Source organism: Coregonus lavaretus (assembly GCF_964263955.1).
Source record: "Coregonus lavaretus genome assembly, chromosome: 13".
Lineage (NCBI taxonomy): Eukaryota > Metazoa > Chordata > Actinopteri > Salmoniformes > Salmonidae > Coregonus > Coregonus lavaretus.
Window position 1 is genome coordinate 9,245,257 of NC_140000.1, and position 19,104 is coordinate 9,264,360.

The window sequence follows — 19,104 nt, forward strand, 5'->3', positions numbered from 1 at the left end:
ACAGAGAGGGGACAGAAGGGAAGGAGACAAGGTGGAAGAGACAGAGAGGGGACAGAAGGGAAGGAGAAAAGGTGGAGGACAGGAAGCAGAGAAGGTGTACAGAGGGGAAGGATGAGGGGACAGAATAAAACAAGTGAAGGGGACAGGAGCAGGGAGGAGATGGATAGGATGGAGTAGCAGAGAACGAAAGGGGAAGAGGTGAAGGAGGAAACGGGACAGAGACAGAGAGGTGATGGAGGGAAGGGGACAGAGAGAGAGGTGAAGGAGGAAAGGGACAAAGACATAGAGGTGAAGGAGGAAAGGGACAGAGAGAGAGAGGTTAATGAGGGAAGGGGACAGAGACAGAGAGGTGAAGTAGAAAATGGGGGCAGAGACAGGGTGAAGGAGGGAAGGGGGGCAGAGACGGGGTGAAGGAGACAGAGATGGAGAGGTGAAGGAGGAAATGGGGGCAGAGACTGGGTGAAGGAGGGAAGGGGGCAGAGACGGGGTGAAGGAGACAGAGACGGAGAGGTGAAGGAGGGAAGGGGACAGAGAAGGGGTGAAGCAGGGAAGGGGACAGAGACGGAGGGAAGGGGACAGAGACAGGGTGAAGAAGGGAAGGGGACAGAGACAGGGTCGAGGAGGGAAGGGGACAGAGAGGTGAAGGAGGGAAGGAGACAGAGACGGAGAGGTGAAGGAAGGAAGTGGCCAGGGGCAAAGCTGAACTTCCTATAAAAGACCTGTACAGATCTGTACAGATGGCTGGTTTAGAATTAGAAGGACCTGCTCAGCTAAACCCATTTAAGTGCCTTTACTAGAACATAGAGACCCAAAACCTTAATCAACTACCGCTTACTTTAATAGTCTTAAAATAGAGAATAGTAATTTACTAGTGTGACAAATCAGACTTTTGTCCTCCACCATGATGTTTGAAACCGGTGTGAGACATATTTTTTGCTTTACATCATAGACTATAAACTGGTTCAGACAACTTCAGCTTTTGCTCGACACATGAATACAGCACTCATTGTTACAACTAACAATCTTATACTGTGTCTGTATTGGGTTTAGGGTCTAGTGTTTCTCCTGGCTAGGTCATGTGGTAACCAAGCAAAGACAAATCCTCACTTGATTTCTCGTACCTAACTTGTACTTTCAAGTAAATCCTGCATTGAGTTCAATTGGGTTCGAGTTACGTACACGTATCTAAAGTTAGGATTTGGCTATTATTGAGAATGATAACAGGGCCTTGGCAAGAGAGACGGTTTGGCAAAAGAGAAAATGGAAACTACAAAGTTAATTTGAGTGAAAAGCTCAGCCACCTTAAGTCCTGCATTAACTTAATTAACTCAGTCGCCAAAGGTAGCAGTCTAATTCCACCCCCCTCCTTCCCTACTCATCCCTCCCTCTATCTATCTACGTCACCCATCAGAATGACATCAGTCCATCCCTAACACTTCACTTCATACTCTCTCTACTGCTGACACAGGTAGGTCATGTCTCTTTGCTCTGCCTCTCTCTCTGTTCTTTCTCCCTGATAGTGAAGGGTTTTGTTGATGTATGGTTCCTAGTGGTACACTAGGTAACACTCCAGTCATTGTAGAGATCTGATTGTGCTGTGCTTGTTGGACAATATCTATTTGTAACTATTTCAGGAATCATTTGGACTGGACAGCTGAGTCAACGTAAGGAAAGGAAGAGCCACAGTACCAGAGGATTTTACCCAAACAAAAGACGGATCAGTGACTCAAAAAGGCCCTACTTCAGAGAGCCTTCGACAATAACAGAGAGATCACAGTACAGTCTACTACGATGGGGAACGCCAAGAGCAGTGCTATTTCAAAGGAGATCCTGGAGGACCTGAAGCTCAACACCAAGTTCACGGAGAACGAGCTGTGCCAGTGGTACGAGAACTTCCAGAAGCAGTGTCCCACCGGACGCATCTCGCCAGAGGAGTTCGAGATGATCTACGCGCGCTTCTTCCCCGATAGCGAAGCCAAGACCTACGCTCAGCATGTGTTCCGTTCGTTCGACACCAACGAGGACGGCACTCTGGACTTCAAGGAATACATCATTGCACTGCACATGACCTCCAGCGGGAAGACGACGAGGAAGCTGGAGTGGGCCTTTTCACTGTTCGATGTGGACAAGAACGGATACATCACCAAGACAGAAGTGGAAGTCATCTGCCAGGTGAGTGATCAAGGAAGGATTCTAACCCACTATTAAGGGGCAAGAGAAGATATCCAACCCCGAACCACTGGGTACGGGAACCTTCTTGCAACAATCAATGATGGTGAGGATAATTTTGAAGATGGGACAAGGAGGAATTGTGGATATAGGCATACAAAGGAGCAGATTTTTCTAACATTTACAGTATGTAGCATGGGAAAAGTGGGTCACCTCCAAATTGACAAAAAAAAAACAAGCCATAACATTTTGTGATGCTTTTTTAGGAGAACAAATGATGGTCTTCTGGGAATATGACTTTTCTCAAATGTAGGTCCTGTCTATATATTGTATATCATCAGAAATCAGTCTGTGGTCAAAAGTGATCGTCTTTTCCTCGGTATGTAGGTCCCAGTCCTAATCATCAATTAGCTAATGTAGAGCTCTTGCCCATTTCAGCCACCCAGTCCTTCCCGATAATCCACGAGATTAATGATTTAGCATCCAGAAAATGTAGGCAACTGTACTTACTGTGGTCCCCATGCTTCTGTACTTATTCAGGGCCTAAAGTATGTAGTCTGTAGATAATCAACTAAGTAACACACATCCCCAGTTATGGCTGCGTTTAGACAGGCAGCCCAATTCTGATCTTTTTTTCACTAATTGGTCTTTTGACCAATCAGATCAGCTCTGAAAAAGAGCTGACGTGAAAAGATCTGATGTGATTGGTCAAAAGACCAATTAGTGTAAAAAAGGTTATAACTGGGCTGCCTGTGTGAACACAGCCCATGTTGCCTAGAACAGGGTTTCTCAACTTAACCCACTGTATGCAGTTTATTTTTTTGCTTACCAATTACTCCCATTAACAAGGCTTAGTTGAATTGGCAGACCACCATTTGTCTCAAAATAGTATTTCTAAAATAGTTTACTCTCAACGTCATTTAGTTCATTGGTTCTAAGCTGAGTTATTAATTAGTATCTAAGGCAGTGTTTACACAGGCAGTCCAATTCTGATCTTTTTCCCACTAATTTATCTTTTGACCAAACGCATCAGATCTTTTCACAGCAGATCTTTTTCAGAGCTGATTTGATTGGTTGAAAGACCAATTAGTGGAAAAAATATCAGAATTGGACTGCTTGTGTGAACGCAGCCGAAGTGATGCCGAGCTGGAGTGAAATCCAGCATACCCAGTGGGTGCCCTGGCCCTGGCCCAGGATCAATGTTGAACAACACTGGCCAAGAACAACAGTCATTTGTTCTTGCAACCTTTAGGGCCGAGTCAACCAACGTAACACAGAGACTATAGTTTTTAGAGGTGTCTGGTTGAGGTTGATATTGTGATGGCATCTCTTTCAGTGTTGATACACCTACTAGCTCAGAAATGTGGACATGGGTGTTGTGGTGCAAAAAAATGGTGGTTAAATAGCCGGTTGCGGTAAAGAAAGTAACACTCCATATACTTTCAATGCATTTTTCCCCAAACGGTGGATAAACTGTCGCGCAAAAAAGAAAAGGCGTAAACTGCGTTTACTTGCATTTACATCCCACTACACTACTGTAGATAGATATGGAGGGGGGGAGGGAGGGATGGAGGTGGGAGGGAGGGATGGAGGGGGGAGGGAGGGATGGAAGGGGGAGGGGGAGGGAGGGAGGGAGGGGGGGAGGGAGGGATGGAGGTGGGAGGGAGGGATGGAGGGGGGGAGGGAGGGATGGAGGGGGGAGGGAGGGATGGAAGGGGGAGGGGGAGGGAGGGAGGGAGGGGGGGAGGGAGGGAGGGATGTAGAGGTCAATAGTATCCAGTACCTTTGCCCTGAGGTGAGCCTGTGTCTGTCTGTCTATCTGTCCCTGGCAGATTGCCAATGAGCATGTATAGCACCACCCCTCCCCCAGTGTTAGTGTACCGTACTGGCACCAAAATGTGTTTATTCTCTGTCAAGATTATAGTTGTCAGAGCAACGGGGAACTGGCTGTACTATATAGGCTGTACTGAATAGCCTGCCAAGCCAACCTCCCTCTGGTAAAAGTTGGCTTTAGGCACAGATCTAAGATAATTTCACCCAATTCCAATCTTGGATTAGGCCTAGGGGGTAAAACACTAAATTAACCTTAGGAAATACTCAGCCTAAACCAAACAGGGCAGAGGGAGGGAGGGAGGGAGGGAGGGGGGAGGGAGGGAGGGGAAGAAAAAGGAGGAGGACATCTTGGCGATAATCCACGTTAATCTGGGTGTTTTAAGTGTGAGAGATGAGTGGTTCCTGTCTCTAAGTGGGACAAAGCTTTAAGGCCTGACTCTAAAGTGCACAGTCACTCCCATTCCCATTCTGTTACACTCAGATGGCCCCCGATTGACTATTGACTTTATTGTGGATAATTTACACCATAGGTCTATAATCTGTTATTACAGTGGATTTATTAGATTTTGATTGTCATTGCAAAATCACATAATTTTGAAATAGCACTTGATTGGCCAAATAGCCCATGATATGTGTGCAATACAAACTGCAGGTCATTCCTTTATGCAGGTGCCATCACCTGCCTTACAAACCAAAAGAGCAGTAACTGCCTGCTTTATCACGTAGACAAATATCCTGCCTCCACTGTGTTGTGTTTGCAGTAACTGGAAAAAGTTACAGTGAAACCAAGGGAAAAAAGCAGTAACTGCAATCACTCAAGTCAGTTACTGTGTTTTACCTTGGCTTCACTGAGCTTTGGGCTGCAGTTACTGCTACAGTACATGACACTGTATGACATACAAATACACTAAATAGCCAAAGGTATGTGGACACGTGCTCGTCAAACATCTCATTCCAAAATCATGGGCATATGGAGTTGGACCCCCCTTTTGCTGCTATAACAGCCTCCATGCTTCTGGGAAGGCTTTCAACTAGATGTTGGAACATTGCTGCAGGGAATTGCTTTCATTCAGCCACAAGAGCATTAGTGAGGTCGGGCACTGATGTTGGTGCTCGATGGGGTTGAGGTCAGGGCTCTGTGCAGGCCAGTCGATTTCTTTCACACCGATCTTGACAAACCATTTCTGTATGGACCTCGCTATGTGCACAGGGGCATTGTCATGCTGAAACAGGAAAGGGCCTTCCCCAAACTGTTGCCACAAAGTTGGAAGCACAGAATCGTCTAGAATATCATTGTATGCTGTAGCGTTATGATTTCCCTTCACTGGAACTAAGGGGCCTCGCCCGAACCATGAAAAATAGCCCCAGGCCATTATTCCTCCATCACTCCAGAGTCCAATGGTGGCGAGCTTTACACCACTCCAGCCGATGCTTGGCATTGCGCATGGTGATCTTAGGCTTGTGTGCGGCTGCTCGGCCATGGAAACCCATTTCATGAAGCTTCCGACAAACAGTTATTGTGCTGACGTTGCTTCCAGAGGCAGTTTTGAACTCGGTAGTGAGTGTTGCAACTGAGGACAGACGATTTTTATGCGCAACGTGCTTCAGCACCTGGCGGTCCCGTTCTGTGAGCTTGTGTGGCCTACCACTTCGCGGCTGAGCCCTTGTTGCTCCTAGATGTTTCCAGCACTTACAGTTGACCGGGGCAGCTCTACAGGGCAGACATTTTACGAACTGACTTGTTGGAAAGGTGGCATCCTATGACGGTGCCACGTAAAAAAGTTTCTGAGCTCTTCAGTACGGGCCATTCTACTGCCAATGTTTGTCTGTAGAGATTGCATGGCTCTGTGCTCAATTTTATACACCTGTCAGCAACGGGTGTGGCTGAAATAGCCGAATCCACTAATTTGAAGGGGTGTCCACATTCTTTTGGCCATGTAGTGTGTCTATGAACACAAGTTTGTGTAAAAAATGAATTGTCATGGAAACGTATTCCAGTGGGTGTACCAAGCCAGAAGGCTGAACCCTGTCTAGGGCCAAAGGTAATGTCAGAGGTCAGGGTCAGGGTCAATATGAATACAAAATAACCTCATAGTAAGACAACATATAACCACAACTCCAATTATCTGCCTACAATTAATTTGGACAATTAAAAAAAACGTTTGAAGTCATTTTTCTCAGTTTCACTCTATAAGCAGTTACTGCTCTTTTGCTTGGTAGGGCAGAACACATCTCTGACTATCTCAGGGAGCTGAATATGATGTGTCCCAGGAAGTTTTCTAAACACCCATTCAATAAAGTAGGTCAAACGTTTATCTTTAAATAGTTTATCTTTAAATAATGTGGGCAATTTATGTAGTTCCATAGATAATGTAAGTGAAAGTGAATCTTAGAAAAGACAAGACAAGCTAACTGGTAAATAATGACACACAGGAGTGGTCAAATGGGTTCCTCTAGTGGTCAAATTGGTTCCCTTCAGACGTGTTGTAAAAAACATGTATTGGGATGCCCAACCAATGTTGGCATACAGACCCATGTTAAGGCTATGATGAGAGGCTGCAGGCACCAACTAAGTGATACATGTAAACTGTAGTTAGCAGATCATATGCCATATACAGTATTCTGAACTTGCAGATATGTAAAAGAAGTCTTTGCAATCTTCCTTTATCTGTTCCCCTACTCTCTCTCTCTCTCTCTCTCTCTCTCTCTCTCTCTCTCTCTCTCTCTTTCGCTCTCTTTCTCTCTCTCTCTTTCTCTCTCTCTCTCTCAGGCCATCTTTAACCTAATCCCCAAGGAAGATCTGCCCAAGTTACCGGCCGACGAGAATACACCAGAGAAGAGAGCCAACAAACTGTGGGGATTCTTTGAGAAATCAGACAACGGTAAGAGACAAACAAACATGCATGCATGCACGCACACCCAAACACATTCACACACGCACGCACGCACACACACACACACACACACACACACACACACACACACACACACACACACACACACACACACACACACACACACACACACACACACACACACACACACACACACACACACACACACAGGTTCACAGCAGGTTGTTGTGGTAATGAGAGGAAAGGTTTTATGTCATTATGTTCTTTGCTCAGCAGCTGTTTCTCCTGTAGGACGTCCGTCCAGCTTACACAAATTACGTTCTTCATCATGTGATCTCTTACAGGAGAGTTGCCCTTTGGTTTAAGGACATACACACACACCACCCACCTGGGGATTCATTCCCTACCAATACATTGCTTTTTCCACAGAACATTTTTCATCTTATTGAGCCAAATGCAAAGACATACAGTATGTACTGTTGAAGAACTACTGACAAATGGTATGTACAGTACACATACAGTACAGTGTGGTACACAACAATCCCCCTGAGGAAGATTACAGGGTCAAACATTAATCAGTTGTGAAGTAGTAGACATTTTACAACTTCTCTCTGTATCTGTCTTTCTCTCTCTCTGTCTCCCTTTATTTATTTCTCTCTCTCTCTCTCTCTCTCTCTCTCTCTCTCTCTCTCTCTCTCTCTCTCTCTCTCTCTCTCTCTCTCTCTCTCTCTCTCTCTCTCTCTCTCTCTCTCTCTCTCTCTCTCTCTCTCTCTCTCTCTCTCTCTCTCTCTCTCTCTCTCTCAATTCAACTCAATTCAAGGGGTTTTATTGGCATGGGAAACATATGTTTACATTGCCAAAGCAAGTGAAATGGATAAACAAAAGTGAAATAAACAATAAAAAGTGAACAATAAATATTACACTCACACAAGTTCCAAAAGAATAAAGACATTTCAAATGTCATATTATGTCTGTATACGGTGTTGTAATGATGTGCAAATAGTTAAAGTACAAAAGGGAAAATAAATAAATATGGGTTGTATTTACAATGGTGTTTGTTCTTCACTGGTTGCCCTTTTCTTGTGGCAACAGGTCACAAATCTTGCTGCTGTGGTTGCACACTGTGGTATTTCACCCAATAGATATGGGAGTTGATCAAAATTGGATTTGTTTTCGAATTCTTTGTGGATCTGTGTAATCTGAGAAATATGTGTCTCTAATATGGTCATACATTTGGCAGGAGGTTAGGAAGTGCAGCTCAGTTTCAACCTCATTTTGTGGGCAGTGTGCATATAACCTGTCTTCTCTTGAGAGCCAGGTCTGCCTACGGTGACCTTTCTCAATAGCAATGCTCACTGAGTCTGTACATAGTCAAAGCTTTCCTTAATTTTGGGTCAGTCACGGTGGTCAGGTATTCTGCCACTGTGCACTCTCTGTTTAGGGCCAAATTACATTCTAGTTTGCTCTGTTTTTTTGTTAAATATTTCCAATGTCTCTCTCTCTCTCTCTCTCTCTGTCTCTCTTTTGCTCTCTGTCTCTGTCTCTGTCTCTCACTCTCTGTCTCTCTCGCGCTCTCTCAGACCGGTTGGCGGAGGGAGAGTTCATCAAGGGGGTGACCGAGAACGAAAACGCCATGCGTCTCATCCACTACGAACCCATCACTGACTAGTCATCCCTTCTTCTTTACCTCTTCCTCCCTCACACACTCTTTCTTCTCCTCATCCTCTATCATTGTCATTGTATTCTAATGTTCTGTCTTTCCCTTCTGTGTAAATACTCTTGTATGGCGGTGTCTTAATTGTCTTCACTGTACCTTCTGATAAAGTAGGGGTTTATGTTGGTTAAAGTAAACATGTCTGTCTGAGCATGTATTTCTATTGGATTGAGGCTGTTTTGTGACCCAAACCAGGGGATAAATATGAAGGTAGTCGGCCGCTATTGTAATTAGTATGTGATGCAATATAAACACTACAGAAAAATTGAGGCACAAATATATGTATTTATTTCTTTGTATATTGATACAACATTCCTGCTAAATGCTGTTTTCCTATCGGATTGAAGTTAAAATGGCTTTTTGGTACTCTAAGCTGATTGTGAAAAAGTAATGGTTGTCTAGTGTTTTGCACTGTCCTGAATACACATGGACTTGATCATTTGCTCATTGTTCATTCTATAAATTGAATTATTCTAAGAAGCTCTAAATGGTGTCGCTGTTGAAGGAACACTTGAAGGGTGCAAATGTGATAAACGATAACAGTTCGGACACAGGTATTTGGGAAAAGGAACTGAAAATCTGTAGAATATCAAACCTTTTTCTACATTAGGAATTTGCATGGTTGTGATGCTGGCTTTTAGATTTTTATCCTACAATTGTCTTATTGTTTTTAGTCATAGAGCTGTACGCTGCATATGGTGGATTAAAGCTTTTGTCATAATTTCTGTGTATAGCAAATCATTGTGTGTGTGTGTGTCCTTTATCTCCCACAAATTAGTGTGTGACCTAAAAAGAGTCTGTTTTCAGTAAGAATAGTAGGGTTTCTATATGGTTCCTATTGTCCAAACAGTGACTTCGTGTATTCAAATATGTGATTCACAAACAAAGGACAAGGGTCTTGTGTTTTTGATCATATTTACACATGGTCAGTTAATCCCGGATTTTCTGACACCATGAACATACATGCTGTGTGTGTATTATAATGTATTATACATGCCTGTGTGTGTATTATAATGTATTTTTTTTTTAAATAGCAAAAGTGTGTCCGTGTTCCTATATTTCTTTCCAAGGCCGTTTCTTGACCTCCACATCCTCCTCCCCCTCCCTCCTTACTCCTCCCTTCCCTCCTCAGTTGTTCCCTCCTTCTCTCCATCCAACTCGGGATTACTGTCATAATCTTCTGTTCAACATCGGAAAGCAGACAGAATCAAATTCTCTGTAATCTTTCCATCTCTATCGCTCTTTCAATCTCTCTCTTATTTGTCTCTGTCTATCTGCAGGGGAATTATCTGACCTGTGTCCTCATGTCCAGTGCTTGCGTATTGATTAACTAATAGCTCATTTACAGTGTCTTACACACATAGTGGTGGTCAGCCCCTAATATTGAGCCCCCCCCCCTTGTCTTCAGAACAGTCTCAATTCGTCGGGGCATGTACTCCACAAGGTGTCAAAAGCGCTCCACATTGATGCTGACCCATGTTGACTCCAATGCTTCCCACAGTTGTGTCAAGTTGGCTAGATGTCCTTTGGGTGGTGGACCATTCTTGATACACACGGGAAACTGTTGGGGGGTGTGTGTAACAACAGAGAGATCTACAGTAGAGCTACCACAGAGAGATAGAGAAATACAGAGAGATCTACAGTAGCTACCACAGAGAGATAGAGAAATATAATTAATTTTGTAATTGATTATGGTGACTTGTATGTGCATGCAGCCTCCTCTGTCTTACAGAGACTGGACTCTGTTTATCATGCATCCTTGCGCTTTATTACAAATGCCATGTCACTCACCCACCATTGCACCTTGTACCAAATGGTGGGTTGGACATCACTTCAAATGCACACAAAGCTAAATTTGTATGTGTTCATCTACAAAGCCCTTTTGGGTAAACTCCCTCTTTACCTCTGTAGTCTGGTCTCCTTCAACACAAGAAGTCACCATACCCAGTCTGCTAGGTGGTTGCTACTTAAAGTCCCCAGGACATTTACAGTATTAGGCAAGACTGCCTTCTCGCCTTGTGCACCAGAAGCATGGAATAGTCTACAATCCACGCTTCATCTACAGTACCAGTCAAACGTTTGGTCACACCCACTCATTCAAGGGTTTTTCTTTATTTTAACTATTTTCTACATTGTAGAATAATAGTGAAGACATCAAAACTATGAAATAACACATATGGAATCATGGAGTAACCAAATAATTGTTAAACAAATGAAAATATATTTTATATTTGAGATTCTTCAAAGTAGCCACCCTTTGCCTTGATGACAGCTTTGCACACTCTTGGCATTCTCTCAACCTGCTTCATGAGGTAGTCACCTGGAATGCATTTCAATTAACAGGTGTGCCTTGTTAAAAGTTAATTTGTGAAATGTCTTTCCTTCTGCATCAGTTGTGTTGTGACATGGTAGGGGTGGTATACAGAAGATAGCCCTATTTGGAAAAATACCAAGTCCATATTATGGCAAGAACAGCTCAAATAAGCAAAGAGAAATGACAGTCCATCATTACTTTAAGACATGAAGATCAGTCAATCCGGAAAAGTTCAAGAACTTTGAATGTTTCTTGAAGTGCAGTCGTAAAAACCATCAAGCGCTATGATGAAACTGGCTCTCATGTGGACCGCCATAGGAAAGGAAGACTCAGAGTTACCTCTGCTGCAGAGGATAAGTTCATTAGAGTTACCAGCCTCAGAAATTGCAACCCAAATAAATGCTTCACAGAGTTCAAGTAACAGACACATCTCAACATCAACTGTTCAGAGGAGACTACGTGAATCAGGCTTTCATGGTCGAATTGCTGCAAAGAAACCACTACTAAAGGACACTGATAAGAAGAAGAGACTTGCATTGGCCAAGAAACACAAGCAATGGACATTAGACCTGTGGAAATCTGTCCTTTGGTCTGATGAGTCCAAATTTGAGATTTTTGGTTCCAACCGCCATGGCTTTGTGAGATGCAGTGTAGGGAAACGGACGATCTCCGCATGTGTGGTTCCCACCGTGAAGCATGGAGGAAGAGGTGTGATGGTGTGGGGGTACTTTGCTCGTGACACTGTCAGTGATTTATTTAGAATTCAAGGCAAACTTATCCAGCACGGCTACCACAGCATTCTGCAGCGATATGCCATCCCATCTGGTTTGCGCTTTGTTGGACTATCATTTGTTTTTCAACAGGACAATGACCCAACACACCTCCAGGCTGTGTATGGGCTATTTGACCAAAAAGGAGAGTGATGGAGTGCTGCATCAGATGACCTGGCCTCCACAATCACCCGACCTCAACCCAACTGAGATGGTTTGGGATGAGTTGGGCCGCAGAGTGAAGGAAAAGCAGCCAACAAGTGCTCAGCTGTCATCAAGGCAAAGGGTCGCTACTTTGAAGAATCTGAAATCTATTTTGATTTGATTTGTTTAACACTTTTTTGGTTATAACATGATTCCATATGTGTTATTTCATAGTTTTGATGTCTTCACTATTATTCTACAATGTAGAAAATAGTAAAAATAAAGAAAAACCCTTGAATAAATAGGTGTGTCCAAACCTTTGACTGGTACTGTAGAAATGTTAGTGCCAGTGAATTAATTTAAAATGTTGATGGGAGACTATGTTACAGAGGAGTGTAAGTGCTTGTTTTAGGCTGGATCATGTTGTTGAATTGTATTGTATTGTTGTATGTTTTAATTCTGTAATGTATTGATTGTTACTGCCTTCTTGGCCAGGTATCCCTTGAAAAAGAGACTCTGGGTCTCAATAGGCTTTTCCTGGTTAAATAAAGGTTAAATAAATAAAATAAAATAAAATACAGAGCGATCAACAGTAGAGCTACCACAGAGAGATAGAGAAATCCAGAGAGATCTACAGTAGCTACCACAGAGAGATAGAGAAATCCAGAGATCTACAGTAGCTACCACGGAGAGATAGAGAAATCCAGAGAGATCTACAGTAGAGCTACCACAGAGAGATAGAGAAATACAGAGAGATCTACAGTAGAGCTACCACAGAGAGAAATAGAAATACAGAGATATCTACAGTAGAGCTACCACAGAGAGATATAGAAATCCAGAGAGATCTACAGTAGAGCTAGCACAGAGAGAGGGAAATACAGAGAGATCTACAGTAGAGCTAGCACAGAGAGATAGAGAAATACAGAGATATCTACAGTAGAGCTAGCACAGAGAGATAGCGAAATACAGAGAGATCTACAGTAGAGCTAGCACAGAGAGATGGATAAATACAGAGAGATCTACAGTAGAGCTAGCACAGAGAGATAGCGAAATACAGAGAGATCTACAGTAGAGCTAGCACAGAGAGATGGATAAATACAGATATGGTCTATGTCTCCTATAGGAGAGGAGGGGGAAGGAGGGCTGGGAGTGCATGAATAACATCAGTTCCACTTCAGATGGACACAGAGATTATTGTTTATTTTACAGGTTCAGAACGGGACCCATTCAGACAAAGTGAAAAGCATGTTTTACAAAGGTCAGAAAGTATTGGATACTTATGGTAAATCTATTTCCAACATGGATACATTTACATACATGTATACTGTATAACAATCCTTTACCATTAGGCACTATTGTATTAATTAATGACAATTTGAGGAGTGTTAGCACAAACCATGTATGTCAAGGTGATCTCTGTTAAATGTCAATGAGGGGATCCTATAGCTCTTACAGCCAACACAGTTCCTGTGTCCAATGTCCATAAAGTTCTGCTTCTTCCCCACAAGCAGTGCAAGATAATTATATCAGAATTCCCTCTCTCTCATATCTTATGTCAGAACTATTCCCCTCCCACTTTCTCAGTCTCACTCTTTCTCTGTCTCACTCTGTCTCTGTCTCACTGTCTCTGTCTCACTCTGTCTCTGTCTCACTCTTTCCATTTTGAGAGCTCAAGGTGCATATACAGTACCTGTAATGTGACTACATTACTCATAGTCCTCCTCTGGTCTCTTTAGCCCCACCCATCTCTTATTAACAGGGCGAATCAGCTCTTTCCCTCTCCATGGCCTCCTCCATCTCATCCATCTCTCTCTCACAGTCCTCACAGCCCTCCGGCCCACACCCCCCTACCAACACCAGAGTTGGTACATCCCCGTTCCCCACCCCCATCACGGTCCCGTCAGGCGCCCACGCCACGTCAATCATCCCTTCCGGGCACTGCAATAGGCCGCTGACAGAGTAGAGCCCACCCCCGGGCACCACCTCATCATAGGGAGGGGCGTGGCTGGCGGCGCGGGCCTCCTCCAATCGGAGCCTCTGTTTGTGGCGCAGCTCGATGATGGTCTTGGTGTAAGAGTTGAGGGTGAAGACTGCAGCTCCCATACAACAGCTGAAGGAGATCCACGCCAAGCTGAGGAGAGACCACAGAGAGAGAGGGAGGGGTCATTAGAGAGAGAGTCCTATGAAAGAAGGGTCTCTACTATTCACTGCTAAGAGTTTGAATGAAAACCCACGCGAATGACCAGCCGTAGTCCCAGGTCTGAGGCCTCCAGTCTTTAGGGCCAACAATGACGGTCATCTGGAACACTGTGGTGTACATCATGTGGGCCACCATCCCCATCAGACCTGGAGTGGGGAGAGAGAAAAGCATTGATTTACTGTTTCATTGATGAATTAATTCAACATCTTGGCTAGAGGATGGGAGAGGCAGACAGAGATAAAGAGGTGAAGTCTGGAGGTATTGAGAAGGATATGAACAAGAGAAGTGCTCCAGAGGAAGATACAGTAAAGACAGCGGAGGGAGGGAGGTTAAGGAGAAAGTGAAGGAGTGGAGGCGTTACCTGACAGTACGGTGCAGATGGCAGCATAGGCGTTGATTTTGAGAGCGTGTATCTCCTTATGGGAACACAACAGCTCCAGCCACATCAACAGAAAGCCCATTCCCAATAGACCAATGTAAGTGAACTCAGATATCACTGATAGCCATAACACACCTGCAGACACACACACATTTGTTTTACTATCCCTGTAGGGACCAAACAATTGATTTCCATTCAAAATCCTATTTTCCCTAACTCCTAACCCTAAACCTTTGACCTAATCCTAACCTTAACCTCAAAACCCTAACTCTAACCCTAAACCTAACCCCTAAGCCTAACATTTTCCTTGTCCCCACTTGTCCGAACGTCCCCACTTGTCCAAATGTTCCTTGTTTTACTATCGTTGTGAAGACTTCTGGTCACCACAAGGATAGTAAAACCAAACTACACACACACTGTATCAATGGGACGCCCATCCTCAACAGACCAACATGTAAAACTAGACACCACAGGCAGCGAGAGAGAGAGAGAGAGAGAGTGGACAAACCTTGTGTTTCACCAGGAGTCAGCTCAATAAAGCTGCGACACTTCTCACCTAGAGGAAAGAATTGGAACAATATTAGCGGTTTACAACTTTTTGTGAGAGAGAAAAGTAAAGAGCACTTGTAGCCTTTCTCACCATCAACGTGTTTCTCACAGCTCTCCCAGAAGCCAGTGTGGAAGTATCTGAAGGTGTACTTGTCCTCTCCTGTCTCCCAGATGTAGTGAACAGCATTGGCTAGCTGTCTCTGGCGGATATTAGCCAGTTCATCTCTCCTCTGCGGGGACAGGGTTCTGTTGTACGGGTTCTGAGTTGGGCTCTCTGAGGAGAGTAGAATATTATATTTCCTCTGTGGGGACAGGGTTCTGTTGTATGGGTTCTGATTTGGGCTCTCTGAGAGTAGAATATTATCTTGGTATCCATCTGATGACAGTGGAAAAATATATTTTTGTTCACCTCTCTAACGTTCATATTTGTTCTACACAACACATACCTGAACATTCTGAGTAAAACCCAGATGTCTTCCTCTTATCCTTTCTAAGAAGTGACCCACTGGGCACACACTGGTTGAATCAACGTTGATGTGAAATAGACGTTGAATTGACGTCTATGCCCAGTAGGGATTGATTGAAATCTCATCCCATTTATTGTGAATGACACTGGGTCAGCGTGTTGGTCCTATCTTACTCCCAAATCTATACCCCATTGTCTACAACACTAAGGTTTTTATAACATAACTCAGACAGGATCAGCGACATGTGTTACTAAGTGTGTGTGTGTATTCGTGTATTCACATGCATGTGTGTGAGCGTGATTGTGTATTCACGTTCATGTGTGTGAGCGTGGGTGTGTATTCACGTGCATGTGTGTGAGCGTAGGTGTGTATTCACGTGCATGTGTGTGAGCGTGGGTGTGTATTCACGTGCATGTGTGTGAGCGTGGGTGTGTATTCACGTGCATGTGTGTGAGCGTGGGTGTGTATTCACGTGCATGTGTGTGAGCGTGGGTGTGTATTCACGTGCATGTGTGTGAGCGTGGGTGTGTATTCACGTGCATGTGTGTGAGCGTGGGTGTGTATTCACGTGCATGTGTGTGAGCGTAGGTGTGTATTCACGTGCATGTGTGTGAGCGTGGGTGTGTATTCATAAATAAATAAATAAATAAAATGTGCATGTGTGTGAGCGTGGGTGTGTATTCACGTGCATGTGTGTGAGCGTGGGTGTGTATTCACGTCCATGTGTGTGAGCGTGGGTGTGTATTCACATGCATGTGTGTGAGCGTAGGTGTGTATTCACGTGCATGTGTGTGAGCGTGGCTGTGTATTCATGTGTATATGTGTGAGCGTGGGTGTGTATTCACGTGCATGTGTGTGAGCGTAGGTGTGTATTCACGTGCATGTGTGTGAGCGTGGGTGTGTATTCATGTGCATGTGTGTGAGCGTGGGTGTGTATTCACGTGCATGTGTGTGAGCGTAGGTGTGTATTCATGTGCATGTGTGTGAGCGTGGGTGTGTATTCATGTGCATGTGTGTGAGCGTGGGTGTGTATTCACGTGCATGTGTGTGAGCGTGGATGTGTATTCACATGCATGTGTGTGAGCGTTGGTGTGTATTCACGTGCATGTGTGTGACCGTGGGTGTGTATTCACGTGCATGTGTGTGAGCGTGAGTGTGGATGCACGTGCATGTGTGTGAGCGTGGGTGTGGATTCACGTGCATGTGTGTGAGCGTGGGTGTGTATTCACGTGCCTGCGTGTGAGCGTGTGCGTCAGGTGAGCCTCTTGCTGTGGTTAGAGGTGCTGGGCTCTGGCCAGAGTACATAGTGTACACTACAGCTACAGCTCTCTAACTGGATTAATGTATGGTTATAGAGCTGTTCATCTCAATCTCACGGGATTATGCACAATACAGACCAGGGAGCAGAGAGGACAGAACAAAACACCAGGATTCATTTGCATTCCTCACACCCAGCAGATTACAGCTCAGAGCAAAGTTGTTTCAATGAGGGATGTGGAGGCAGGTTTGGGGGGGGGGGGGGGGGATAGATTACATATGTACAGTATCATAAACCTTGAGACAATAGGGGAAGAGGCCACATAAGTGGGCCAGAATGTTCTGCTGGGATGACAAAAAATGACAAGTTCTTTGAAAACAGTTGGTTTGGCGTAAAAAATTCTGAATGGTGTCTTTTGGGTGTTTGGCCATGTGGGAACACTTGGATGAGGGTTGTGATTGGGTTTCAACCCAAGTGGGCATGAAGAGCCAGGCAGACTAACACCGAACACACATACAAGCATGCACACATACAGAAGACACTCTCACTCACACATACCACACTGTCAGAAGACAGTATGTCATAATTGGCTGGCAGATGTCACCATGTTGTTGAAGTTATGTAATTCTTATGTTAAACACTGTTCTGCTACTCATCTAACACTCAGATGGGTACTTCAACCAAATTCATGCAGTTAAGACTCCCTTGTACATCCAAACGTTTAGATAATAGCTTAGGGCTGGTAGGATCCGTAGGGCTGACTAGTGATGACAGTAACAGGATATGCATATGATCACAGCGAGGGGTGGGTCATTAAGTTAAGGTGACACTCTGGAACTGGGTGTATTGAGAGTGCCACAGGAAATGACATCACAATTACATAGATGACAGTTACGTAGGCATACCTGTGGTGTAGGGTTCACTGTTGTTCTGACCACAGTTCCTCATCTTGACCGGAGACAGGCAGAGAGGCTTGACCACCTTGTGAGTCCCTTCACACCAGTAGGAGGTGCAGAGAGCCAGGATGGACAGGGCCAGAGCCAGAGTGGTCAGGGACAGGGACAGCAGGGAGCGGGACCGACGAGACATGTTCTCCAACATGGCCACACAGGGAGGAGGGGAGAGGGGGAGAGAAGGTCAAGAAGGAGGGATAGGGCAGGAGGAGAGGAAGTGTGTAGAGACACAGGGCAGGGGAAGGAGAAGAAGAGGATGGTGAAAGACAGATGGACAAAGGGAGGAAGATGGGATATAATTATCAACAGCAGTATGTGAGGATGAGGTTGTTGTTGGTGATGTAGAGGATGATGAAGAAGATGAGAGTTCTGGTGATTGATTGAAATCAGTGAAAGAGAGTTTCAACAAGAAAGAACAGAGTAAAAGAAACAAGAGAAGATAAAAACAATGTAGAGAAAATTTTAGAAAAAGTATACAAAGGGAACGCAAGATTAGAGAGAGAAGGGGAAAGAGAAAGAGTTGGATAAGATTGTTTCAAGTTAAAAGAGGGATGGAAAATAACAGATGGACAAATGAACAAAGGGATTTAGTGGAGGAGAGGGGTCATACCAGGAGAAAAGAAAGGGATGGGAGGAGGACACGTCTGTCCGACCAGGACTAAAAGTTTATGCTGTTATAGATCCCTATGGCTCTTCTCTCTAACCATTCAACAGTAATGGGAGTCAATAGATCACTAGCCCCTAGCCGCATCTCATCATAAACCTTACATAGCTATCGGATATGCTATCTAGATCTCTGTCACCTAACTTTTCACTCTAGTCCTACAGTGGGAGGATACAGTGAGTTTTGATCATACAGACTTGATACAGATACTATTAGATCCAGACCTATGATGTATCATCAGATGGAGAGATATGATTGGAATACATTTTGCTTTGGCATACAAGTGTTTTCCGTATGATCACATCTTAGGGCAGATATATATATAGTATATCTTACTCATTGTAATGCTCAGGGTGATGGGTCATACAGGTCCAAGAGTTCCATGTGTGTTTGCAGATGGTTATGGAGGTATTAGTAATCCATACCGTTCTGTGACCCGCACCACGTTAACTTTCTACTTCCTGATTAAGAGGTTCTGGCCTGCCTCTACCTCTCATGGCATCCTCCTCACGACTTAAAGTAGAGGAGGAAATTATTAGTTAAGCCTCTGATCTAAATCATTTTTCTGGTAATCCACGTTAATCTGCTGTAATCTGTTTGTGTTAGGTGTGTTGGAGTGTGAAACCCACTCTGGCTCTCTCTCTCCTGGTCTCTCTCTCACACTGCTCGCGATCCCTGCACTGTTAACACAGGATAGATTAACCAGTTAGTCCCAGTGGCATAGCCACGGGAAGTAGGGGTGCTGAGGGTGCTACAGCATCCCTAGAAAAATCCCAATGAAAAAGTAGTGCACTGGGACTTTACTAGTTCTGTATTAGCAGACCGATTTAGCCGT

The 19,104-nt window shown here is 44.3% G+C and overlaps 2 protein-coding genes across 2 annotated transcripts; one reads left to right on the forward strand and one right to left on the reverse strand.

Moving 5' to 3' along the window:
* Nucleotides 1-1,791: 1,791 nt before the first annotated feature.
* LOC311139136 (recoverin-like) lies at nt 1,792-8,563 on the forward strand (the record flags this gene model as incomplete). The annotated part of the gene is made up of 3 exons (XM_084174026.1): nt 1,792-2,172; nt 6,773-6,884; nt 8,438-8,563. 3 exons carry the CDS (start codon nt 1,792-1,794, stop codon nt 8,524-8,526), a joined length of 582 nt encoding a protein of 193 aa, XP_084030152.1. The 3' UTR covers nt 8,527-8,563.
* A 4,988-nt stretch (nt 8,564-13,551) lies between these two features.
* Nucleotides 13,552-17,753, reverse strand: LOC311140734 (germ cell-specific gene 1-like protein; the record flags this gene model as incomplete). Its single annotated transcript, XM_084175942.1, has 6 exons — nt 13,552-13,930; nt 14,034-14,145; nt 14,361-14,513; nt 14,887-14,934; nt 15,019-15,201; nt 17,558-17,753. 6 exons carry the CDS (start codon nt 17,751-17,753, stop codon nt 13,552-13,554), a joined length of 1,071 nt encoding a protein of 356 aa, XP_084032068.1.
* Nucleotides 17,754-19,104: the final 1,351 nt, after the last annotated feature.